Below are 26862 nucleotides of genomic sequence, written 5' to 3'. Positions count from 1 at the left end.
TCCTGTCACGCATTTATGAACGCAATGATGGTTTCGAGCAGCACTGGGAGTTTGTGTATGTGTGTGACTAGAATGTCATAGCTCAATGCCATAGCAACACACCATCCACCAGGAGAAATGTTTAACTGAGTCCAATAACGTGACTGAAATATTCTTTCTCCCAGGAAATATTTTCTCTCTAATTGTCCCCCTTCATACGTTCGCTGGAATGAACAACAACTGCAAGGATTGACCGCGTCTTTGAAAGCGCGAATGTGCATGCAAGGAACAGCGTTAAATATCACACGCCGATGCTTTGAAAACACGTAATACATTGCCATGCACTTTTAGAGGATTTAGATCCTGTTTATGGGCCCCTTGCTGCAATCAGTTTTGCAGCTCATTTATTCTTCAGAGCAGCAAAACAACATGACGAGGACTTTAATTAATGTGCTTTAGGCAGACTGGCCCCTGACAGCTCGGTTTATTATAACACCGATGTGATTACTGTTATTATTTTTAGCACAAGTAGTAGTGGTAAAAGTAGCTTTGTCTAAGCACACACACACACATACAAATTCAAGTAATCATTCCTTTCGTTTTTGGTTCAACCCATACAGCAGAGGTCTCAAATTACTTGATAATGTTACCAAACCATTAATTGCTAATGCCAAGACAAATTGCTGACTACTGTAAACCTTAAACGATTGACTCCACAGCACGCTGAAAAACAGCTGGAGTACAGAAACAAAGTTATTTCACAAATAATCACAAAGAATGGCAAGCTGCGTACCGAGATGATTAAGAGCAGAACTTTAGATTTTAAATAATGACTCGAATAGCTTTTTTTCTTGCAAAATTACAAGGATCTTTGTTTTGCTTCCAACTTCAAAAAATGCAATTTTACAGCATAGCTGCAAGCCCAGAAAATAACGTGAGGGCACTTGGCAGTGAGCACCACAGGAAACATTCCTCTAGAGCATCCTCATGTTGAAACATCACAAACACATTTAAAAGCTTAAATAATAGAAAGAGCTGAGAAAAGGGACCAGAGTGGCTCTTTCTCCATCTTTCGGCCTTCTTAATAAAACCCTGCAACAGGAAAAAAAACAATAAGGTTCATTAGTTATTAACGCTATTAACTACATTAGTTCACTTGAACTATGCTAAACAATACTTCTACAGCATTTATTATTCCTCGTTCATTTTAATTTCAGCATTTACTAATACATTTTTAGCATTAGTTAATGCACTTTGAATTAACATTAATGAACGATTGTGTAATATTGACAGCAATTATTAAACACTGTAATACAGTAATAGAAGTGTTATTAACAAATAACAAAATGAAACATGGGTCCAGAACATGAATTAGAAAAACAATTTTGATTATGCAATTGTAAAATCATCAACTTCATAAACCAATGGCAATGACTACAAACAATTATCTTTTTTTTCTGTTGTGTTTAGCAGAAGAAAATGAATGTATACAGGCTTGGAACAACATTAGGGTGAGTGTATTTGTTTTTTGGGGGATGAACTATCCCTTTAAATAAAACTGTTGACTTGAATAAGGCCAATTAATTTAGATGTTAGCAAATGAGCCAATCTTTTATGTTCTTTTTTTCCCAGGCCAGCTAAAACAAATTGACACCTCCAAGTTACCATCCAGTGTTTTTCTAATAAATTAAGCAAAGTTTAAACAAAGGAATAAACCGCATTGTTTCATTTGGCTCCTAATATGGTCGTCCTGAGCTCAGAATGGAAGAATGTACTAAGCAGTGAAGAGGAATATCAATATATCAGATGATGCTTACTTTACCACACATTTCCCCCTAACAAATCAGCTACATGTAGGCACCATTTATGAGTCGCAACACATTCCAAACATAAACCAAACCTCGTGTAAGCTAATTCCCCCTTTTACAAAGGTAAAGTGCTGCTGTTACTATGCCATGGCATATTTACACATATAGAAGAGGGATTTATTACAGTTTCGTTTCACCATGTTACAACCCCACGTCATCTGTTTACAAAAAAAAGGCCCACGGCTGCCAGCCTCTGCTCTTAAAAGGTAGCCACGATAAACAACCTTAGGTTTCCCACAGCGTTCAGCCCATGACCAGACCTTTTAAGACTGGAGCACTGATGCTGTGTTTACTTGGAGGAGAAGGGCAAAGGGAACCACACGGAGAGTGACAACTACACATCCAAATAGCAACCTGAGATCCACGGCGGCACATCAGGAGAGAAAAAAACACGACGGTCCGAGTCTATGTGTGGACACAGCTGTCTCTAGAAGCACAAATACAGACGAGTGTTTGTCCAGCAAGCCGCGAGGTGCCATATGGTCGTGAGGAGAGCCGTGGAGGAGAAAAATATTTAAGTTTATCTGTTTTTGTGTTTTTAGAGAGGAAATTGGATTTGTCAGCTGAATGCACCTCAAGAGCAAAAGCTTGCAGTAGCTGTATGAGGCATCAGAAAACAGAATATTTCGTGGTAGATGTTTGCGTCAGTAAAAAAAATCTTCCGGTGAAGTGACTATTACAAACCGATTTTTGAAAATGCAATCATTTTCTCTATTCCGTAACACAGACGCATATCAAAACTAAAATTACATGTCGAGTGTGAGACTGACAGACACACTGACATAATTCTGTCTCTTTTCACAGCAGAACAACCATCTGAAAAAGGCTTGATGTGACATCGGGTGCCTTATAAATAACTTTCACGGGAAGTTACAGTAAGTGTTAGAATATCTGCAACCAATGAAACAATGACTATAAATCTAATTATAGGCTATATAGCACCCACACCGATGAATGGTAAGATTGTTTAAGCATGCAAAGTTTTGAATTTTGATTGGCTGTTAATCTTTTAAGGTTAATCAACCAGAAAAATTCCAGCTATACTGGTCTTCATCAGTATTGTTATAATCGTGGCGGTTACTTTGTTAAATTAAATTGATTATTAAAACTTTACAACTAATGGCACATTGATCACTATGAATTTATGCCAACGCAAGATGCATTCATTGTATAAAGTGATCATATCTCCTCATAATACTTGGTTTAAAACCACTCAACTCAATATTTCATTAGTTCATGTTTCAAAGATTAACCTGGGTTTCATGGGTTTGGATGATGATAAGTAAAGGATGCATTTTCACTGAACTTGTTCTAAACAGCAATTTGCGTGTCGCTCAAAATGTTTAGGTTCGGGCGTTGAATCCTAGGGCCCACATCTTTCGAATGTTTCCCGTCTTTCACATTTCAGGTCTTAAGAGTTTCTAATAATGCGCTGACAGCGTTGTGTTTGATTGAGAAGACATGCAAAATGTCGATTGCTGGGTGCTCCGTGAACATGGCTGAAAACCACTGGTCTAAATTGGGTTCAAGCGACGACATAGCAATCGAGAGGCATGTACTCTGGTTCCCGGGGACCTACTGCTCTGTCTCTCTTATCTGACACACTCATTTGAGTTCACGGAGCTGTCTTCTAACGAGGTGATGACCTGAATCAAGCGTGTTAAATAAGGCATACCAAACGAAGCGTACAAAAGTGTGACTGGAGTAAAGAACCACTGCTCTAAAAGCTGTGGACAAATTGCCACTGATATCTACTCTGCATGCAGTAAGTACATTTATATTCTAGTCAGTGTCGTTTGATGAATCCTCAATCTGCCCAGGCCGGATTCGCTTTATCTCTTTAGAAATTACCATTTATAAATGGCAAGACCGCTGGGAGCGTGTCACCACTGATGAATTCAGTAAACTCAGCGTATCGCTGCATGTTGCGCAGTAGGGAGCAGGTGAAGACAGGTAAAGTGGTTAGAAAATCACCATAGTAGCAAAGTCTAATTGCTAATCACTGCAAATAATTTCAAATATTTTGAGACGGAATTTAATAAAGTGGCAGTTCCTTTTACGGAGCCTGGAGCTGAAAAATGTGTGTCCTGACTGGATAATTGCTAATAATCTGTCGCAATGTTTATTTTAATGATCTCTGATACTTTCAGACCTACTCTCTTGCGAAACCCATCAATATAAAAACATTCAAATGTAATTTTTACTGGGTCGTTTTATTAGATGTGTTAATGTGACGCAAACTAGAATTTAGAGTTCAATACAAAATATTTCGTATTACATGAAATAAGAGACCAGCAGAAAGAGAAAACTTACATCCCACAATAGCAAAAAAATGACACCGACCAAGCAAACAAATATGACCAACAATATAATAAATCACAAATTTGAAAACAGAAGACCTTATTATTGACATTTACAACTGTCACGATTTCCGTGATTTCTCGGAAAGGACTCGGGACTCGAGATACAAAAAACTTAAACCGATTTAATTCTTTAACTTGCAAAATAAACATACAAAAGGCAGGACAAAATCAAACGTAGAGACTTTACGGACTTCAATGACTTCAAGGACATCAATGACTTTAACGATCGGACAACGTGAACTGAGAACACACAGGACTAAATATGCGAGGAAATTAACTCAATTAACAAGACACGGCTGCAGACAATTAAACAACTAAACACGAAGGGAAGGCAGGGCACAGATGACACGTGGCTCAAGACAAAAACAATAACAAAAAGTCTAGAGATGTGACAACAACATTAGACATCACTTATAATTTGTAACTCTATGTTAAAGGGATACTCCACCCCAAAATGAAAATGTTGTCAATTATCACTTACCCCCATGTCGTTCCAAACCCTAAAAAGATTAGTCTATTTGAGCTTTGATTTGAATGCTAACAAACTGACACAGAAGAACGTATGTGTGTCCAGCGGATGCTCTACAAAATGGCCCTACAGTGACATAATGGTGCCAAATTCAACTGATATCTTTCGTACCTTTCTAGACCTTGACAAGCCTCCCGGTTTTCATCCAAAGTATCTTAAATTGTGTTCCAAGGACGGACGATGCTTTTACAAGTTTGGAACAACATGTGATTAATGACAACATTTTCATTATAGGGCAGAGTAACCCTTTAAAGCAGACTACAGACAGAACACCAGAAATCCAGAAATAGTTTTAACAGTTCGTTTATCGTTGATATACTGAATTCCATTTTATTGTCCATTTCCTTTTCTCTCCATCTGCAGGACCAGTATTATTTATAGCTTTAGATTTCATTGACAAAAACCATTCAGGCTTTGTTGGTGCTTTAAGGCATCTTTCAGCGACCTGATCTTTCCCCATAACCCCCCTTTTTCTGTTTGACACAAACCAGCAAGCAGCTCAAAAACTCAAACAAACCACAGACATTTAAAAAGTAGCTTCCTCTTAATAAGAAACCTCTACATTTGTTGCAGCATGCAGCTGGAACATTTAACATTTTTCCAAGTTTTAACTGTAAAAGTAACCTACTTGGTTACACTGAAATCTATTACACTTGACAACCAGTACCTTCTTCAACATCAAAAACGTACAAAGCTGGCAGCAGAAATCATGAACAGAATCATTTTAAACAATAAAACTATTTTAATATAAATTTGTATGTGTTGTCAATATGTCTCTTTTTTACGTTTAAATGCTGAAAAAAGTACTTGTAAGTTTAGATGAAAATATCTCAGTTTTGTTTGTTTTAGTGACTCTAAAAACTACTTTATAGAACCACATACAAGTACGTAAAATACATACACATTATCATGAAATCACATTGTTCAGACAGAAATCTATTGCTGAATTGTAAAAATGTATGTGTGGTATTTTGCCGGTCCGCACTGCTATTGCTTGATTATTTTTCAAATGTTTCCGAGGTCAAAAGAGTTTTTTTGTACACATCATTTTACTATTACACTTAACCAGAACATGCAAACAGATATCATGTTTATAAAGGATACTGAAAAAATATTCTTCTACAGTTAAAAAAAAAAAACCTCAATACCAATAACAAACCAGTACAAAGACATAAAGGAATTATTGGAGGACAGGTTGAGGCTGATATAAGATTCAGATATTGCATAACAGATTTTTTTATCTTTGTGTAACAGCTGATGGGCACAGCTGCCAGAGTAAGTAGATGGGGTAAGTGGGTTTCCTCTACGGTGCCTTGGGCCACTGATGCTCCTCCGTACATGCACTTTACCCTCCATATAAAAATGATTACAGAATAGCAATACACAGCCATTCTCTATGCACTTTAGTGCAAATAAGCTGAAAGATATTCCAGGTTCAATATAAAAGTTTAGTTTAATCAGGAGATTTTGCAGTGTATTGCGTACCACACATTTATCTTATTTAAGAACATAAATGCGCAGTTTAGAATTTAAAAAAGCACTTACATTATATTCGCTATTCTCTTTAAAAAGGCGTAGCTGATTATATTATTTTATATTTAGTTTTTGGTGTACGGGACATTACCATTGCAACAAAGACGTAAAATACTATGTTTTCATACAAAAAATGTTAATAAGCATGTTATTGAAACGTAAATCATTTTATTTAGCAATTTGTCAAAGTTCGGTTCTACCTTAGGTCCAATAGCAGACACACACAGACTGTATAGAAACAAGCAAACAATAATTACCATTATTATTAATGTGTTCATTAATATTAATAAAATATTAACATTTTAGCATAACATTGTAAGCAACTCACTGTAACCCATATTTCTATTTTTTAGGGACTGATTAACATTTATTTTTATCGTGAAAATCAACATGTCATAATTGTTGCCAGTTTAAGCTTAACTTGTGTTAAACCTGAAATATAAGACTATTTTTCCAAAATTGTGACATTGTCAAGTGATTTGACTTGCATTATTTTACATGGGCCTTTGATAAATTTTAATATACATTTAAAATTAATATGTATATACAGGTCTAATCTACAGCTGTCTTGGACACATGAACTTTATTAATATAAATGTATTAATGTTAATGATGTATTATTGGATGTCAGTATGAAGTAATACCAGCTCATTCAGCAGGCTGATGTGTCATTATGTCAGATTGAGGTAGAACCTATCAAACAGCTGATTGGTTTCTTTCCGTATCAACAGCCAATGAGCTTGCTGCTCAAGATTCAAATAACCAGCAGTGTTTGCTGTAGCAGTTGCGTCACACTGCAGAACCTGTACAGAGCTGCTAGAGAGTGATTTAAATGATGTTATATGTGGGGGTTATTTCATATATATATATGTTATTTCTGGATTGGATGTTTTTTCAGAAGCAAGTGCCGCAGCAGCATAGCAAATTTGTTACGCTGAGAAGGACATTGTCATGTATATTAACATCCTAAACTCTCAGAGAGCTGTCGTGACTACAATACAGCTCATGGAAGTGATATAAACAGCTGCTGTCAAAACACAGCTGACGAGAGTGTTGTGAATAATCACAGACAATTCTTCTCCAAAAAAAAAAAGGCCCAAAGGAAATGAACAGAGAAGAAAAGAATGTGATGGAGAGATAGGTAGTGTCACACAGAGGTCAAGATCTTGTTAAGAAGACATTTGTGGTGCTTGCAGGTTGTTAAAAAATATACAAGAAGAGAAACATGAACTGGAAAATGTGTCTGGAAAGATCGCATTGCTTTTTGTGTGACAGATAAACATGCACCGTAAGAAAAGAACACTGCGCTGTATTAATAAAGGGATTATTGTGTTTAAGAAAATGTTTTCCTGTTTTCTGCAAGGCCATTATCTTTTTTCTATTGGTGTTTTTTTTGCAGCAAAACAAAAACCGGACTGACAGAACTGAGCAGATTACCTACAAATTACATAAAGAAAATAGTACAATGTCTGGGTTATTTCATTTAAAATACATTTTAATTAAGCTCATTATAAATATATTTAAGCTCATTATATATATATGTGTGTGTGTGTGTGTGTGTGTGTGTGTGTGTGTGTGTGTGTGTGTGTGTGTGTGTGTGTGTACAGCAAGTACACTGTAATTGTAAAAATTTCAAAAAAAATGTATGAAGTGTGTGTGTGTGTGTGACCATTAACCAACATTATAAAATGATACATTTTTATTTCAAGATATTTCAAGTGAATATTTTATTTTAAGGGGTTTAACAGACAAAAGAACAATTGTTAATCTCTGCATTAGATTAAACAATACAGTTAAAACAAATCTAATTGCTTGAGAGGTGCTTTTCCCCTTAAAAATTTAAAGAAAAAAGCAAATGGCATATTCAAAGCTAAATGTATGACACCATAGGATTTTTTGGAATCTGATTATTTAATCCAGAATAATGCGCTGATGATTAACATTAACAACTGCAAGAAAAGCTTTTTCATTTCTGTTGTATTTCAGTGATTAAAAGAACCCTGAGATGTAACAAAACAATTACAAGACACAAAGATGACCCTACTGTCCCTGCAGTTCCTCTGTCCATGACCTTGATGAGTTAGCTCACAGATGCAGATGTTTATGCCCACTGAAGCAGCATTTGAAGATGTCTACCTCCCACTGGTGGGTATGAATGGTATTACATTTTCAGTAATATTCAGCAATTGGTCCTGAAATGACAAAGAGGCACCCAGCCAGACTTAAGCACAAACAAGAAAATTGTGCAACAGGTCATTTGTTTTTTATTTCTAGAGCACACATTGATACAACCATTGTTGCACAAGGTTCTTTACAAGGGTAGAGATAAAAAAAAAAAAATCTCATAAATATACAATGAAATCACAATCACACAAAAAAGACACAAGAGACAGCAGCAGTTAAAAGCTTGAGCTAATAAGTATGTTTTTAACAACGACTTAAAAAACTATAGTAAGTAAGAAAGAACGATCACCCTTAGGTTTAGTCTGGATCTGGGGATTGTTAAAAGTTGCGGATCATAAGACTTCAGGGATCTACTATAAGTGTGGCGATTCGCTAAGGATATAAGAAATGTTGGAGGCATCCCTTTTATGGATTTAAAAAAAAAAAAACGAAACGTTTGTATTCTATTCTAAAATGAACCGGCAACATATGCTTGTACCTGAGTGTGCTTCTCAGCTGCCTTCTGGACTGACTGCCTGCTTAACTCCTAGATACAGAAAATGAGAAAAGGCATGGATACGTTTCTCAAGGTCAGCAACAGAAAGTCTTTACTTTAGCTAGAAGTCTCAGATAAAAAAAAGAACAAGCATGATTTAACAACATTGTTTATTTGCTTATCAAATTTGAGTTCTCTGTCAAACCAAACCCCCACATTTTTACAGCTACTTTGTTGTATGCAGTCAGAGAACCCAAATTTGCATTTACAGAGGACAAATGTTCAGCTTTGTCCAAATAAAATAATCCTTTCTATTTTTGTTATCATTAAATTTCACAAAATGTACATACACCTGGCTTTTTGTGTCCCTCTAGCGGTTTAGAAGCGAAGTTAGAGCTTTCTTATCATTCTTACGAAAAGGCATACAAACCTGTTTAATAAAAATGGATCCCAAAGGCAGCATATACAACAAAAACAAAAGGGAGCAAGAATGGACCCTCGAGAAACATCAGTCCACAGACAATCCCCAAACTTTAACTGCAAAACTTTAAACCACTGGAGGGCCATCCCTTGTACTCCTGCAAGGTGTTCCAGTACAGATATCAAAAAGTTGTGATCCACAGTATCAAACGCAGCACTCAGGTCTAATAACACTAACATAGCCGAAGACTTATTACAATATCATTGTGAACCTTTGAAAGTGCAGTGCTGTGGAGCCCTAAAACCTGACTGAAAAACTTCCAGCACAGAATTTTCTCCTAAAAATGTTTGGAATTTAAAAAACATTTTATTTGTAATAAACAATCGTTTCTATGACTTAAAAAGGAGTTTTGAGGTCAGTCTAAAATTAGATAGCGCTGCAAATAAAGGCTGCGCTGTAGCATGTTTGAGATGAGCTGGCATGGAGCCCCTAGCCAGACAACAATTCATTAAAGCTGCAGTTGTACCTTTTTTTTTTTTTTTGATAAAAAATGATCCAATATCAATATTTAAGCAAGTGCATAACCAGCGAGTGTTCAATACTAACGCCGGTTAGCTTGTAATAATTATATGATACGTATGTATTATATGATAGTGAAAAAAAGGTAAAGCTATTTGCCTAAGCTATGCATAATAGGAGTTTACATAAAGTACTCAATATAAAATAGCTAAATGGCTAAATTTACACAACGTTCAAGTTTATGCATTCACATAAGCCCACTATAAGGTAGGGCAGATAATTTGAAAGTCTCCTCACGAAGTCATCACTAAGTTAAGTGATCTAAATGTTTTTTTATGTATTTATATGATCTGTATGGAAGGCGTAGGACTGTTCGTTGAGTCATATCCCTTGGTCCTAGGGCTACGACAGGCTGCTCTATGAGACGCAAGGTAATCTGTCAGCATTTAATTCAATCCTCTATCATCCCGGTCTTTCTTCGTGCCACTGGTTAGCCTATGATTTGCCTGTTCAAGTCCATCTGTTTTGAAGTGGCTTTGGAAAGTGATGTTCAGGGAGAACGGGGATCTTTTCAAAGCTGCCTGTCCTACCTTCAGAGCTGGGTGGTAATTGATTACATGTAACTTGGATTACGTTCTCAGATTTTAAAAAATAATGTACTCGTCATTAGATTAAATTACATTTTAAAATACTTGTAATCACACTACTATGGAAGCCTGTTTCTGCCACTGAATAAAAAATGTAAAAACGTTATTGCGACTTTTTAATCGCATAATTCAGATTTTTGTCTCAGAATTTATATTTCACAATTCTGACTTTATATCTCGAAATTCTGACTCTATATCATACAATTTTGAATTGTGAGATAAAAAGTCGCGATAACCTTTTTGTAATTTTTTATTCAGTGGTGTAAATGTGCTTCTATATGCTACAGAACATTTATACATACTAGATTACATATTATTTACACATTATTTATTTTCAGTAATCCGCTACTGATGAACACTTTAACTTTTATTTGAAATATCACTCAAGAGATTATTATACCACAAATTACTTTGGAAAGCATTTCTCTTTCAAACACATTAAAAATAAACACACATTAAATAAATAAATAAATAAATAATACAAATTCATCCGCTTTCACCAAATATATTTTTATTTGAGGGTCCCCTGCAATTTTAAAATAAATATTTTCTAAATTAACAATCACATTTGTATATTCATGGTTCTCTGATGCATGGTATGGTCACATGACATGCAGTTGAAAAAAATCAGAAAGTGTTTTATTTTGATTGATTTGAAAATAGTTTTAATTGATGATTTATTTAATTACGCCCTCTACAGGTCCTTCACGAACTCAGCTTGGCAAACCCTGGTGTAATATCAAGGTCAGTGCACTTCATGTTGTAGATAACAACAAATGGAATATATTTTCTTACTTTTTATATCAATATGGTACATGTTTATCTTAATCAATGTGAAAAACAAAGTAACTGTTTGTTACCTGGATGTTTGTCTGCAGTTCTGCCCACTGTTAAGTATCTTCCAGGTCCTGCACCTTTTTTTTTAACCTATCAGATACGATTTTGGGACTAATACACAATTATAACAAAAGACTAAGATAAGAAACTTTTGAACAGGATTGTCCATGTTTCTTTTTTTATTTTGTTTAAATATCTTTATAATTAGTAGAATACTGTCCTTAAGATGCTTTAAGACAAATCGATAGGAATTCATTTTGATTAATCCGTTAAACAGGACAGGCATAAATAATCGAATATTTGACAACAACAGAACCAAATAATAACCTACCCTTCCAGCACCTTATGTTTTCATATGGAGTTTCTTTAAACAAAAGAAGGTTCAAAGTCTCTCTTAAACGCGAGCTGTTCTGTTTTTAAGATTCAAATAAACTGGCAAAGCTTACGGCATTTGACGTAAACAGCGTCTGCCGTAGTACGCTACAGCAAGCGACGTCACCACGTCAAGCCGTCGTCATAGTAGGATCGGTACGTTCTTACCCGGTAGTTGCTTTGGTAACTCGCGTAAACAAATGGCGTCTAAGATGACCTGAGCAGCGCTTGCTACTGATCATTTGTTTTGAAGCTAGGGTGGGTATTAATCGTCTGAACGATAGATGATATGTCGTAAACGAGCATGTTTGTTTGAATAATTGCATTATCGTATTTAAAAGGTGTGTTTGATGAGATGGACGACGAGCCTTTTTCTACAACGCTTGCATATACGAAAAGCCCTAAAACATCCAGAAGAACAACTTTTCAGGTATTAGTGTCAACTCGTTAGTGTGCTCCAACGTTAAAATTTTCTTCAGTTTCCGTCTCAAGGCCTAGGGGGCTGCGTGTCTATTCTATTCAGTTGTAGCACGATTAGAATTGGACGCGAAAATACTGTGACACCCGCATGTTGTTGAATTTCAGGATGAGCTGAAGAAAGCTGTGTCTGCTAGAGCTAACAGGCACAGTTACTCTGATGACTTTGACGATGATGATGAAGATGGTAAAGATAGTGATGATGACGGTAGGTTTATCTAAAATATGTTAATCGCACTGTATAGGCTACTGCTGGGATACTCAGAGCTAGAGACCGTATGTTGAATCAGTTTGTTTTCTTTTAACAATGTTTGTAATTCAGTTTTTCTTATTGTTCATTTCCTTTATATCTGAATTCAGCAGACATACTTAACAAACTCCTTAAGACCCAAAAACAGAAGAAAGAGAGATTTAAAGCTGGAAAGACGAAAGGCAAAATCAACGATTTCAAGCTTTCAGATGACGAAGAGGAAAATGTCAAACCCAAAAAAGTGTCTTTTGTGAAAACCAAAAGAACCAGCTCTCCTGTGCACTTTGATCAGCTGAACAGCACAGGAAGTGCAGACGACCAGCCTAGTTCTCTCCATTTCACCCAGTCCAGGCATACCTCTCAAAGTTCAAGCAATTCTCACGCTCCAGAGAAAAACCAACAGTCAGATTCCTCCTTTTCCTCCCTATCTGACAAGTTTCAACCAGGATCCAGTTTACTCCAGAAGGAAGAACAGTTAAAATCAATAACAAAGCTGAGGAAGAGCCTGTCAGAATCTCCGTTGCCTCTAAACTCGGAGAATAGCCAATGGGAGTCGTCCGTCCCTCTTACATCAGATGGCTCACAGTGGGACAGTCCATTGCCTTTGCCTTCAGAAAAAAATGAGCATAACCAAATGACTGGTAAAGATGGTGAACTGCCCGTTCCTCAACCCAGGGAGAGAAGTGTTAAACCAAAACTCCCTACAGGTCAGGGCAGTCTTTGCATGTGTGCTATTAAGGTCTTTGATCTTTACAAGTTACCAGTAATACTACTATTTTCTTTCTATCTATATGTTGAATTTTAACTTTTGCACTCAAGTGACTATGTTCTTATTTAAAGTATTCGCTTCTGAAAGGTCTCCAGAAACTGGAGTTGATTTTTATTCAGAAACTAAAATACGCTTTCTTTAATGTAAACAGGTTGTCTTGCTCAAGACACGTCACCCAGACCCAAACCCAGGCAGAGGACAGCAAACACGTGTGACACTGGTCAGTTAGAAGAGGAAACACAAGCAGAGACCACTGCCTGCAGCAGAACAGCCACATCCTCTATGTCTATAGCCCTCTCCAACACATTCTCTACTGAGAAGAGTCAAACCTCTACCAATGACAGCGTTCTGGTGAGAGCGTCATACTAACAAAAAAGACAAATGCTAAAACCCAGGCTTGGAGATGTTACTTTTTATGACAAATATAACTTAAGTGGAGCCATATACAGTATTAAAAAGCAATTTGTACCCATGTTTTATGTAGAACATTTAACATTCTTTACACACATTTTAAGAACTGTACACTATAGCTGTATAGCTGTATAGCCGCTCGTGTAGAATCTGTTGTTATTTTCTATCTCCCAGCAGTCGTAAATCCAGGAGATGCTTTGAAAGACTCTTGTTTTGTTTAACCTTATGTTTACTACAGAGTCCAGATGAGGACCAGGCGATGTCGGAAAAGTCCAAGACACAGTCTTCTTCAACAGCAGAGCAAATATTCCAGTTTCCGGACACTGTGGGCAGTGGTATGTGTGGAAATGAATTTAGGCTGTTTTAATGTTAGTAAGATGGTAATAGTGAGATGTCGTTTTCATTCTAGCCGCCACAGAAGAGAGCAAAGAGAGAAATTACTCAACATCTTTTGAAGAGAAGCATGTAAGTTTAGATTAAAAGTCGAATATTTGGTTTTCTAAAATGGCGTCTTGTGTCAGCATTAAACGCATTCTGAAACATGTTACTAATAGAAGCAGTGCCCTACAAATTAAGGTCAATTAAATGCCTTGTCAAATTTAAATGCTAATGTAATTCCTAATGAAATCTGTCTTCCAATCAGGAGATTTCCCAGGGTGATCTAGACCGAATGTCTAGGAAATCAACGGACAGGTTAGTGAAGTAGTTTAGTACCTTATGCTGTATATGTGTATGTGGGGCACAAAGTCTCACCTCTTTAAAGCGTAATATCATGTTCCATTTGATCATGTTTATGCATTTGTTAATGCTTCTGTTAATTATTTTCTCAAGTTAAGCCTTTTTTACTTGGTCAACGGTATGCTTGTTGATTATTTTAACATCAAACATCAAAAACAATATCTTCTGGACATTAGACCTTCAAGCTCTCGCTCATCCAGTGCCAGAAAATCCAAGAGCTCATATACAGCGGAGTCTAAATACCTGGGAACATTGAAGGTTTTGGATCAGAGGACTCAGGAGACCCAACTGCTTCCAGAAGCAGCAGATTCACTAAGAGCTGCTGTGTATCAGGTTAGACGAACCGTTTACTGTAACCATAAGATTTTATTTAACAAGTTATGTCAAGGAGACTGACCTATGATTTATTATGACACCCTTTTAATGTATCTAAAAAGGAATGGCTAAAAAAGAAAGAAGAAACTTTAAAAATAACAAGGAAGGCAAAAAAGCAGGAAGAGAAATCTAAAGAGGAGAGGATGCAAGAGGTAAGATAAATGAAATGCTTTATTGAATTCTTTAGTGACCGCAGTCCTGGAATTATTTATTAAATGTATATGGTTTATCTTTTAGGAAAGGCTTGCTAAAATTGCAGATGCAAAGGCTTCTTATGATGCCTGGAAAGAGAAAAAAAGTGAAGTCATCAAAAAAAACGTCAAAGAAAAGCAGGAGGCAGTCAAGCAACAACAAATGGAAATGGATAAAAAGCACGAAAAAAAGGAAACCGCAAAACAGGTCAGTATTTTTTTTATTGGTAATTATTGTATAACACACAGTTGTGGAGGTATTGGGTTTCTCACTTGCAGTTATGTTATTATAGCGGTATCTCTGCTTTCAGTGCATTTTATATTCAGCATTTTAGCCATACAGAACTGTCATGTCTTTTATTCTGATGTCTTTCAGTTATGCAGTCTTTAGGCTATCATTAGTTTTTTTCTGTTATGTACAGTATATCTTAGGAGGAAGCAGTTAGAAGCTGAAATGTCTTGCAGTGTGACACACTTCTTATCTCAAACTAAAGATTTTACTAATGCTTGATTATTTATTACCATCATGCATTGCAGGATTCATGACTCCACTGATTAATATTTGAGAGACTGAAATATTTGTACTTATATAGTACTTATAGTAATTATAAGTTAAAGAAATCAATCTAAGCCAAAACCTATCATCACACCCTAGTAAAAATTAATTTGTTTAACATGCATTTATATCATAAAAATGTAGTTTAAATATATTACATATTTACTGACATATCAGGGTTAATGATATAAAAATTGTCAGTTGTATTTGAAATACATTTTTGTATATATATATATATATATATATATATATATATATATATAGATAGATACAATATATACTGCTAAATGCAATTTTGGTGCCATCTTTCACATAAATGCATTTTAAAAATCAGGTTTTTGAGAAGTGGAAAGAGGAGCATGATGGTATCCTGAAAGACAGAATAAGGCAAAAGAAACAGACTGAGAGAAGACAGAAACTACAGCAGGTCAAAGAGAAAGAAGAGAGGAAGAAGGACTCTATCTCTGCATTCGCTGAATGGTAAGAACGATACATTCTTAAATATATACATAACACTTATATAGCTCTTTGTATTGTTACTTATTGCACACGTTCAGTCATGCTCAAGTCACTCAATCACTTATGAATGATTAAATGTGCTGTGCTTTTTTGTAAAGCCTCAGGTTGCAGACTGGCATTAATAAGTGCACTGTGGTTTAGAAATGAACTTTAATTACTTATTTAACTTTTAATTACTTTACGTATTACAGGAGTGACCAAAAGAAAGATGTTATTGAAGAGAAGATAAGGGCAGAGCGCAGGAAAGAGAAGATAAAGGAAGTGGAGGAGAAATATGAAAAGGAGGAAAAAGAAAAAATGGCCTTGGAGATGTATGAGAAATGGCTGGTATGTAATTTCTGCTCTAGTTAACAGATAGACAACCTGCCTCGAGTTTCACCTTCTATTTCTCAATCACATCACATCACATCACATTGTATCAATTTGCTCTGTCAAAACCTTTTATAAAATACATATTCACGAGGTTTCTGTTTATGCTTAGAAGTTGCTCTTAGGGTAACAGATTGAACTAAATCACCTGTAAAACGTCATTTGCCAATTAATTGTTGACATTATACATATCATAATTATTCTAACAAATGCTTCCGCATACAGTGAACAAAATCTTTTGATTATTTTCCTTTGATAGATTGATGTTGAATTTGTGTTGTCCTGGTCATTTTATTACAGAAAAGAAAAGAGTTTCAACAAAAAAGAGAGCAAAATGAAAAGAGGATACAGGCTATTCTTCAAGATGAGCCCCCTCCACCCTGGAGCCCACCTAATAAAACTATACCATTTGGAAAATGAGCGTTATTTAATTTGTATTTTTAAGCCTGTTCTTTGACGTTGGATATAACTGCATTTCAGAAAGACTCAAGCCATAAAGAAATAAAATTCCCTGTAACCCTTTAAAAGCCTATACTGTATCATGTTTGATATTCAGATTTCTAAAGCATTTAAACGATCAACACGATAAGAACACAATATAATGTACACAATATTCTATGTGCCTTCTGTTATCTAAACTGCTAATTCTAAAAAAATATATATATATATAAAGCAAATTTAAGTCTAAAAGCATTTAACTTTTCATAAAGTAAACATAAGAATTACTGTAAGTAATATTTCAGTATGAACACTTACTGGACTGAAGTAACATCTAATAATGATTTTAAATGTATCAAATAAAGAACACGCTTTTGAAGGCTTTCATTTGTACAGATCTCAATTATTGCATTGCACTGCATTTTGAATTTTGCCTCCACAATAATAAATGACAGCATTTTAATGATAAAACATTTTTTCTCTTACTAAGACATTTTTTAATGATGGGATCATCTGATGGGATTTCAGGGATTTAGACAAATGACCTATGCGAGTGTATTGGTTGGAGGACAGGTAGTATATGTTGTTCATCATCAGTGTCTAATATTACTTCTCCAACTCCATTTCCCTTTAAAGGTTGTCACCAAAGGTAATCACGTTCACAAATGGTGCTATAATGATTCAACAACCAGCACCTTTTGCCCTACTAATCAACATCCAGCTATAATAGATAACAACCTATATTTCAGCCACTGGTCATCCAGTTAAGATGAATTTCTGAGTTTCTTCATTTGAACAACCTTGAGAAATGTAGCATTACATCACTTGCTTAATGGATCCTCTGCAGTGAATGGGTGCCGTCAGAAAGCGCTGATTAAAATACATCCACTAAACCGCTCCAGTCCATCAATGAATGTCTTGTGAAATTTAAATATAGATATTTGTAAGGCACAAATCCATCCTTAAGGAGTTTCTGGACAAAATGTTAATTTTATGTTTTGCATTGGATTGTTTTCACTTGTAAAGTGTGCTTAATATGTGTGTATATTTCTCCTGATTTAGACGGAATTATGAAAAGAGGACTTAATTATGGGTTAAGAGCAAAGGTCTGAAGTTAAAAACATCTTATTAATGATGAATTTATTACAAACAGAGCTTTTCACTGGGTGATTACTTGTGGACTATTGTCAAGCTTATGTTAGCTGTTTGGATCCTCCTTCACTCTCAGAAATAAAGGTACAAAAGTGTCACTTATTTTGAAACCTTTTTGAAAAAGTACTGCCACAGCTTTTGTACCTTTGTTTCTAAAAGTATTGACAGCACACTTTCAATGCAGAGGATCCACGAGGAAGTGATGCAAGGCTAAATATCTGAGAATTCTATATGATAAAGAAACTAACTCATCTACATCTAGTTTTTCGAAAAGATTATTTTGAATGTGCTATTATTTTAACACTATAGAGCAAAATGTAGTGCTAGGAACTAATGTTAAGCTCATGTTAAGCAAGGAGTGACTGAGATGGCACCATTGGTAAAGACATATCCTGAAGCTTTAAGGCTGAAAGCCATCTGCTTGAAATAAAATCCCTAATGCAGCATGATGTCTATAGATAAATCATTTGGTGCAGAGACAGGAATTCAATATTAAATTGTAGATATAATAGTCGTGGCTTTTTGGATACTCAAAGACAGAGCGGACAGTAATTGACAGAATCAATACTCGGAGACCCTCTTATTCTATTTTTATGTTGTTCCCTTGTGCTCAGTAATTATTGATCTGTCTACTCCTGTCAGTAGATTGATCTTTCATGGGCCAGTGGCTATCAGAATTAGTGTAGGTCTTGATGGAATAAATTACATTTGTAAACCGTATTTCTTGAGTGTTTTATGATGGGCAAATGTAAAATGTAAAAACAAAAGCTCGATTCATAATGCAGTCATTTGATCATGTTATAATTCTAAAGATTGATTGATCAGTAATATGAAATGAATATCCGTAGCGAACAGGTTGAAACAACCGGCCACCAGATAGACTTGCTGCTGTTCATTAGAATATTTGTTTTAAGAGCATTCCGGCTTACAAAGACAAAAAACTTCACCCTTGAAATCAAAATGGTTCCATATTTCATGTAGCTTGTGAGAGCTCTTATTGTGAACAATGTGAAGTATTAGAGGCCGAGTAACCCATTTATGTGCAAGACATGGGGTGTCTGAAACAGAAAGCAGCTGGCTTGCTGCCTCGCTGCCCAATAAAATGGTTGATTCATACACAGTATTTTTGTATAAACCTTTTATACTTTTCCTAAACTTATTTTACACCAGCTTTAAAGGCACCAATATGATAAATTTAAGTGCATTTTAGTGGGGAAAAAAACTACAGTGCTTTTTTTAATCGGTTGAAAAAGCAAACAAACAAAAAAGCACTCTTTATTGCACTGTAGATATTATTTTGGTAGTTTATTGAATCCCTTGTTATTTTAGTATAATTAAGATACTTTTTAGATTTTATTGTTGTATTTTTCTTTTTTTTTTGTACATAAATTAAATGAAAATGCTTTTATTCCAATAGTTTGAATCACATTCACAAGATGAGTGACCTTTTTAATGAACCATTTTCCATAAAATGACATTTACTTTCACAGGACACGAGCACTAGAATATATTCAACACCAGATACCTCACTCTTTTTAAACATCAAGTTACCAAATACATATTAAAAATACAATATCCCAAACTAATTGAGTGTTTAGTCACAAAGTCACCACAAATGTCTCATAAAATTGTTAAATACCAGAGGATTCGGTCTTTAGATTTACATACAATCCTTCTTTACAGTAGACTTTTTGGATTTTTTTCCATATTTTGTTCCCATTTTGTAAAAAGCCAACAGCCTTCACAGCAACGTGTTTTCTTGCGTGAACGCCATTGTACTTTGCTTATTACGTGTACATTTGTCCCTTACTGTCTCGCTGCTACAAACCCTTCTCATTCCCTTGTTTAACCGTCCGCACTTGAACACAGCCATAAAAGATCTTCTATAGTTCCTGTTCATCCAACCATAGAGGATGGGATTGGCGAACGTGGAGCACATGGCCACAATGTGGAAAGCCGTATAGAGCAATTTAAAGTCTTTCATTTCCAATATACTGCTATCGATATCCACAGCAAGCTGAAAAGCGTGAAAGGGTAGCCAGCTAACGGTGAAGACCACAACTACAGCGACCAGCATTTTTGTCGTTTTCTGTCGCCGCTGATGGCGGTCGCTACGGCCGCCGCCGGGACTGACGTGGTTTCTCAGTTTGTTCCAGATCCGAGTGTATGCAAATGAAATGATTGACAACGGTAGGCCGTACTGTAGAAAAAACATGGCGATGCTGTACACGGTCCCATCCGCACTACTCCCGGGCCACTTCTCGGCGCAACCTTGAATCGTCTGGTCAGGCGTTAAGTCAAAGGTCACGTATTCACGAAAGATAGCTAGAGGACTGGCAATGATTGCGCTTGCCACCCATGTGATCACGATGACGACCACGCACATGTCTTTTGACATCTTGGTTTCCGTGTGGTAGACGATGCTGCGGTATCTGTCCAGAGCTATAACGTTGAGTGTGATGGTCGAAACGTGGACCGCTAAGCCTTGTGCGTATGGTAACAGGTAACACATCACCTGTCCGAATTTCCACTCTCCGTAGAGTGTGTACATCAGAGTGAAAGGCAGGCACAACGTGTTGACCAACAAGTCTGCTACCGCCAGGTTGACAATGAAATAGTTAGTCACCGTGTGTAAATTTTTAAACTTGTACACGACATATATGACCAAGGAGTTCCCAGTCACTCCAAAGACGATGATGGTGCTGTAAGCCAAAATCAGGATCACCTGAACACCCACCAGTTTTGTACTGTCTTCCAGACCGTCTAGTAAGACACCGTCGACCTGGAGAGTGGCTGGCGAAGAACAGTTTGCAGCCTGAACTTCATCTTCAGATATGTTCATTTCAGTTCTTATATCCATGTTAGCATTCGTTCGCTTAAGTCACTTATTCTGGAAAAGAGTCGAGTGTAAATAAAAAGCACGCATGATTAAAACGTATACTGTATTCAAAACAGAAAATTAATTATTATTACTTCATTATTCATAAATGATGAAACGCTGGATGTCCTGTTTTTGTCATCAGAGATTAGAAATATTCAAGAAGGACAAATTATGCCACGCGCTGTCGATTTAATGCGTGGTATGTTTTACTATTTCATATACATGCATATTTTCGATACGTGTATATTTTATATTAATACATGTTTAGTGAGTGTGCATTTATTATGTACGGAATATGGTTATTTACATTTTCGCGTCTGCACGTATTGCACTAATAGCATGCGGTCCCTAATAAATATAGATGGCTATAAACTTCATAAAAACAACTTTGGGTTGATCAGAGGAAAAAGAAAGAAACAAAGGAAGAAAGCGAATTTAGGAGGAAAAATAGTAATGTAAGTAATATAAGTGTCTTACCTTCTTTATTTTGTGAAGTTACGTGCGTGTCTTGCAGAAGAGAAAAAAAGACTGAATCCATAGCACATTTATCACGGTTAACTCGACGACGGTCGTCAAGAAGTCGGAATGAAGTCGATGCGCTGAGGGAGACGTCTGCTGGAGTCTCTGCACGCGCGGACCCGGCAGCGCTCGCGAGACTGCTGATTGACATCGGACTTCACGATGACCCGCAGCTAGCTTTAAAGATGAACGCTAACAGATTACAGTTTTATTGTTTATGTAATTACGTTAAAACATGTTCCATAGTAAAATAAGTCTGTCAAAGGTTACTGACGTTGCAGTTTTAAAAGCAGCCTCGTTTAAGCACTAGTCTAGCTTATATTGCTGATGCTAATAATGTTAAAGTCACGGTTTAAGATGACGTGAAAATAACATCGCGTTCCGTTTATGATATTTGCAGCAGTTTACAGTTGATTTAGGCTACTCATAAATAATGTAATTCCCATACGATATTGTTTGCTCTGCTCTTTCGCGCTGTCGTTTTGCATATGGCACACGTACAAAGAGGTTTCAGATGTCAGTAAATGTAATCATTAAGACAAAAGCACGGTTGTCTGTCCTCCTGATCCACAGCAGGTAGACATGAACATGTAAGGTCAACACTGAGGATAAGCATCTCCCCGTTTTGTGGCCAGACCTTCAGTTTAAACACAATGAACTAAACGCATGCACTACCTTCAGCGATGTTTAGTCTTTAGTCACGTGAGGACGGCCTCGTCCCACCTGTCTTGTGTTTTAGATTTATGCTTGTATGGTTCATTTAATTGTATTTTTTATTTAATCCCTCTCCTTTGTGTCCCTGGCTTTGCATTTGTTGTTCAATGCATAAATAATAATTTTTAAAAAAACTTACACTTGTATGGAGTACAGCTGTGTAAGCATCATGTAGTGTTTATTGCTTTGAGAGTATGATAATTAGTAATGATTGTACAGTAAATAAAGGACCTTTTATTATTAATAGACGTAACCGGCTGGTCACTGTAAGAAGCAGAAGCGCATGGACTTCAGAATTTTTGTCCATTAGTTTTTGTTTTTAAGTGAGACAGCAATTATGTAGACTGCTGCATTCAATAATTCAGCTTTAAAAAAAAATCACAATCATTAATATTCTCAACCATGCAGAACTGCACGGAGACTGTAAATGCTCTCAATCATTTATAAATGCTCTCAAGTTAAATAAAAAAGTGATCCTGAGTGATTCATAACATTTTTCAATTCGTGTCCACCATTGCCTCAGTTACAAAATTTGAATTTGATTGTACAATGGATTTTTGAGAAGGTTTTTCTGAAGCCGTTTACAGTGGAGGGCGCCCTCTTTTAAATGAGTTCTGCTGTGCTTCATAAAGCATATTGATTAAGGATAAAGTCAACATGGACTGCTGTTTGCAACCCGGGGGTTAATTACTGGTGGTTGAAGTTTTTATCTTTAGCTTTTATTCTTCGAAATGATGTGCACCAATCAATTGTTCACAGCAACATGAACTAAAAGTTTATTTACTAACCCTCAAGTTGATCCAAACCCATGTGACGAATGAAGATATTTTTATGACAAACGTAATTGCTTTAATTGTAAGCTAAATTGCATGTTACGTGCACTTTGCTAGCAATTTCTGAAAAGGTGTATAAAATGATGCTTATAAATGCTTAATGCTTAGACATGTAAAATTTCATTTTGGGTTACATCCATGAAAAAAAAAAACTAAAAAAATAGATTAAAAATGTATTTCAGAAGAGAAAATATGTTTTTTTTGTTCGTTGTCATTGTGGATAATAAAAGAAAGACCATGTGTAATTTTACTTAAAAGACAATTTGGTTGGAAGATCATAATGATTTATATTTTTTAATGATTAATATTCTTCGCAACAAAACTGCAGCATGTTATTTGTAATCCGTCAAACCTCATACACCTCATGAAAAAAACAGTTTTCTTTTTATATGTTGTTGAATTAACAAGTGCAGGTCGGTTGCCGTAACATTTGGATATTAAACACAATCGTGTGGGGAAAAAAGAGTAAAGCAAAATGATCTGCACATGATATGATAGCTAAACCGTCTAAATCTCAGTGCAACAGCTTCTCAACCGAACCTAGCGGGCAGCTTTAGTCACTCGCTGGCTGTGTAATTAATTGCTATAGATTTTCATTCAGACTGAGCTAAATGTCCAGCCTGGCAAGCTGACTTAAATAGAAGCAGCAGCAGCACAACAACACTACAGAGAACACAACGACAGAAATAACCAGCTCCCTGAAGCGCTGTTTCCACACGAAACAATATATGACATATTGAGATTGTATGTATCATAGTCAAACTGAGAATAAACACTCATTAAAGAAAGTTTTTTTAAAAATGATTTTATTGTTGAACTGTTGTCCGCATTTGCTTGGAGGTCTGTTCATTTAGCAGTTATAAACTGTTGAGAGAGATGCATGTTGAAGATTGAACTTTTTCAAGGCAGCCTGTTTATCTGAAATGTAGCACATGACACATTTGTGGCCTCGTTTTGAGATTTCACTCAAATGTAAATAAAGCAAGCTGATTTATATCAGAACACCTTTAAACATATGTCCAACTTTGCTTTGCGCTCAACTTAAACAACTTGCTTTTTGCTAATGACTCATCTCCGTATTTCAATACAGTAATACCTCTCTGCTCAATTATTCTAAAATAACTGAAGGATATCTGAATTATGCAAACAAACAAGCCTTAACAGTTCCTTAAACTACAAGTGGATGCACAATGTTTCCTAAATAATTACCCCTGCACTGAACTGGATCCAGACTCTAGAACACTAGCTAATGTACATGCTATCTGCATATTTCTATGAACTATTCATCAATATTATTCCCATTACTGTTCTCAGGAGTGTCCAAATATTGCAAATATAATTCACTGTAGTCCTTTATTGCTGAATTGAATTAGTAGGGACTGCCTTTAAAGTATACTTATAAAGTATATTATATAAAGTGTACTGTAATTAACTTTGCATATGAATTATTACACATCTCTCTCTCTCTCTCTCTCTCTCTCTCTCTCTCTCTCTCTCTCTCTCTCTCTGTCTCTCTCTCTCTCTCTCTCTCTCTCTCTCTCACTTTCTCTTTTCTTTTCTTTCTCTCTCTCTCTCTCTCTCTCTCTCTCTCTCTCTCTCTCTCTTTCTCTCTCTCTCTCTCTCTCTTATAGCTTTTTATTTTTATTTAGCACTATTTTTTAAAAAGAAAAATAGTGCTAAGTTAAACTCAGGCCACATACATTCATGATGCATCAGATTTAGTGCCTGTATCCAATAATAACATGTCATTCAAATAACAGTTTAATGAAAAGTGATGATATTTTTACATTTATAGTGGACAAAATAGACACATATTTTAGACACAGATAAACCAAGATATTTTGTAGCCTATGTAGTGAAGGACAGTCTGTCAGCAGTTGTTGATGCTTGTTTGTGGATCAACATTAAAGGACAAATTCCACCCGGAGTGTCTTCAAGATGCCATCCAGATGGTAAAGGGAATGACGACAATGGGGAGGGTGGTGAGAAGTGTCAAAGCGCCTAGATACAGCATGATGAAGACCCCGATTACAGCTGACAGGAAGGCCATCTTTCTGCTCAAGAGAGTTGTCCTTAAAGTTTTACAGAACTGAAAGAGATGGGAGAGCCATTGTTTAACATGGAATCAAACGTTTACTGTTATATATTAGTAACTGTTGTTGTAGTTTGCACGAACTGATTCTGGAACTGTTTAAGGAAATATGTATTACCACTGTCCACCAGGTGGCGCTGCTACCGTTGCTTTATGCGTTATACCAAACACACAATAAAAGGATTTCTGAATGTCACGTTTACGTGCTTAAAATATTGCATTGTATTACCCTCATCACATTTAATTGGAAAGCTATGCCCATTTTGTATTATTTTATGAAATATATATTATATTATTATATTTTTATAAACATATATATATATTTAAATATTTTGCAAAAGTGTTAATGCATTTGTTATCACTAACTAACAATCAATTTCATTTTGTTATAAATACGTTTTTAATGTTAATGTCATTTTGTTAGTACATCATGTACATAAAAATGAACAGTAACCTAGAGATCACTGCAGTATTGTTAGTTATACGATACTCAATTCAGACCTAATTCATCACATATATATGAACTGTAGCTAAAGCTCAAATGGGGCTTCTGTGCTCTGAACATAACCCTATTCGTTCTTTTGCATTTAGCAGTTCTTCAGAGCACACGAGGTTAAAGTTACTACAAAATGCACAAGATGCCTTTCGTCTTTTCTCAGCTCTATTTATGGGGAACAAACCATGAGAGGAGTTCACTGACATATTCAAATGGGAGATAATCTGTGCTTGTGTAGGAGGAAATTGTGAAATCCTGTTTGGAATTTGGAAACAAAAGTAGACAAGTAAATAAATACTGCATGTGGGAGGCTTAGAGTGTGTCTGTTATGTCCACACACACAATGCAAGGTGCTCAAATCTAGTGTCCATTCTTAAAGCCATCATTTGTGTTCAAATCTGCTTTGTCATTAAACTAAAATGTTATTTTCACACTCAGTGATTTCCTGCACACTACATGTCTCCTCTTGGTCTCATACTGCAGGTTCACTAAAAGCTGCTGCAAACACATGCATGTATTCTAAATCCTAATACAATTTCACAGTATTAAATATAAATTGGACCATATTTTGGTGAGCTTTAAGGATTTTTCCCCCCAAAATAAAAAGATCTGTCCATATATCCACCCTCTATTTTTTTTTTTAGTTTTCTTACCTGAAAGGTTTGGAAGCTAAATGCAACACCATAGCGGCAGTACATCACGTAGTGTTCACAGTTGTGCCACAGTAAGCTGTAGGAGAAGGATCCAATCAGCTTCTCTGCCCGTCGTGCCACTTCCTCTCCATTCAGTGGCTCCACGCTGACCACGCTGTCCATCTTATTGACCTGGATCTGATCACCGTATGCAAAATCTGCCAAAGAGTCCACACGGACACTGGCTGCTTTGGTCAGAACACCCAAAATCAGTCTTTTGTTGGTCACCATCTGCTCGACCATGGACTTCTCGTTAGTGAACACTGGCAAGATGTCTGGGATGAAATGAGCAACGCGACCCTCGCCTAAGTAGATTCCAAAATGTTTAAAAAGAGTCCTGGATACCTCCAAAAGGTCGCCACGCTTGTAAAGAGAGACGTCGTAAGTTTTCTTCCGCTTGTCTTCTTCGTATTCATCCTCGAGTGTCGAGGTGATGAAGAAGAAATTAAGCAGTCTGAGTGCGATCATGGCTGAAGGCAGTCTACAGCGATCCCGTTCACTTCACATCTGTTCAATTTATTTGATTTGCTCTGGGAGGAGAGACGCGGTTTATCGAATAAAGCAGCTTTTGTGAATCACATGTCGAATATGTCAAGGTAATTTCACAAGTTTTATATAAACCACCGTGGATAAAAAAGCAGGTCAATTATTTAATTGGCCTGC

At 36.1% G+C, this 26862-nt stretch overlaps 3 protein-coding genes and 1 long non-coding RNA gene across 7 annotated transcripts; 1 reads left to right on the top strand and 3 right to left on the bottom strand.

Moving 5' to 3' along the window:
* Nucleotides 1–8028: 8028 nt before the first annotated feature.
* LOC122353352 lies at nucleotides 8029–11463 on the bottom strand. Its single transcript, XR_006251986.1, has 3 exons — nucleotides 11379–11463; nucleotides 8935–8982; nucleotides 8029–8464 (listed from the first exon to the last, which is right to left on the bottom strand). It is a non-coding gene; the product is annotated as an uncharacterized LOC122353352 (long non-coding RNA).
* Nucleotides 8893–16808, top strand: map9 (microtubule-associated protein 9). Of its 4 annotated transcripts, XM_043251219.1 has the most exons (16): nucleotides 8922–9025; nucleotides 10233–10302; nucleotides 11219–11262; nucleotides 12069–12157; nucleotides 12313–12412; nucleotides 12565–13161; nucleotides 13375–13574; nucleotides 13873–13969; nucleotides 14044–14099; nucleotides 14278–14327; nucleotides 14549–14705; nucleotides 14810–14899; nucleotides 14985–15146; nucleotides 15829–15974; nucleotides 16205–16340; nucleotides 16683–16808. In XM_043251219.1, exons 4-16 carry the CDS (start codon nucleotides 12083–12085, stop codon nucleotides 16800–16802), a joined length of 1986 nt encoding a protein of 661 aa, XP_043107154.1. In that variant the 5' UTR covers nucleotides 8922–9025; nucleotides 10233–10302; nucleotides 11219–11262; nucleotides 12069–12082; the 3' UTR covers nucleotides 16803–16808. The 4 variants fall into 4 exon arrangements, with proteins under 4 accessions (XP_043107153.1, XP_043107154.1, XP_043107155.1 ...); XM_043251218.1 differs by lacking the exon at nucleotides 10233–10302 and having other exon boundaries at nucleotides 8893–9025; XM_043251220.1 differs by lacking the exons at nucleotides 8922–9025; nucleotides 10233–10302; nucleotides 11219–11262 and adding an exon at nucleotides 11874–11985 and having other exon boundaries at nucleotides 12568–13161.
* A 2636-nt stretch (nucleotides 16809–19444) lies between these two features.
* npy2r (neuropeptide Y receptor Y2) lies at nucleotides 19445–21878 on the bottom strand. Its single transcript, XM_043247980.1, has 2 exons — nucleotides 21331–21878; nucleotides 19445–20862 (listed from the first exon to the last, which is right to left on the bottom strand). The coding sequence occupies exon 2, from the start codon at nucleotides 20830–20832 to the stop codon at nucleotides 19714–19716; it is 1119 nt and encodes a 372-aa protein (XP_043103915.1). The 5' UTR covers nucleotides 20833–20862; nucleotides 21331–21878; the 3' UTR covers nucleotides 19445–19713.
* A 2846-nt stretch (nucleotides 21879–24724) lies between these two features.
* Nucleotides 24725–26670, bottom strand: si:dkey-30k22.5 (lecithin retinol acyltransferase family protein). Its single transcript, XM_043249760.1, has 2 exons — nucleotides 26161–26670; nucleotides 24725–25008 (listed from the first exon to the last, which is right to left on the bottom strand). Exons 1-2 carry the CDS (start codon nucleotides 26665–26667, stop codon nucleotides 24853–24855), a joined length of 663 nt encoding a protein of 220 aa, XP_043105695.1. The 5' UTR covers nucleotides 26668–26670; the 3' UTR covers nucleotides 24725–24852.
* Nucleotides 26671–26862: the final 192 nt, after the last annotated feature.

This window comes from Puntigrus tetrazona, chromosome 1 (genome assembly GCF_018831695.1).
Source record: "Puntigrus tetrazona isolate hp1 chromosome 1, ASM1883169v1, whole genome shotgun sequence".
In the NCBI taxonomy this organism is placed as follows: domain Eukaryota; kingdom Metazoa; phylum Chordata; class Actinopteri; order Cypriniformes; family Cyprinidae; genus Puntigrus; species Puntigrus tetrazona.
This window is presented reverse-complemented; position numbering and strand designations above follow the sequence as displayed.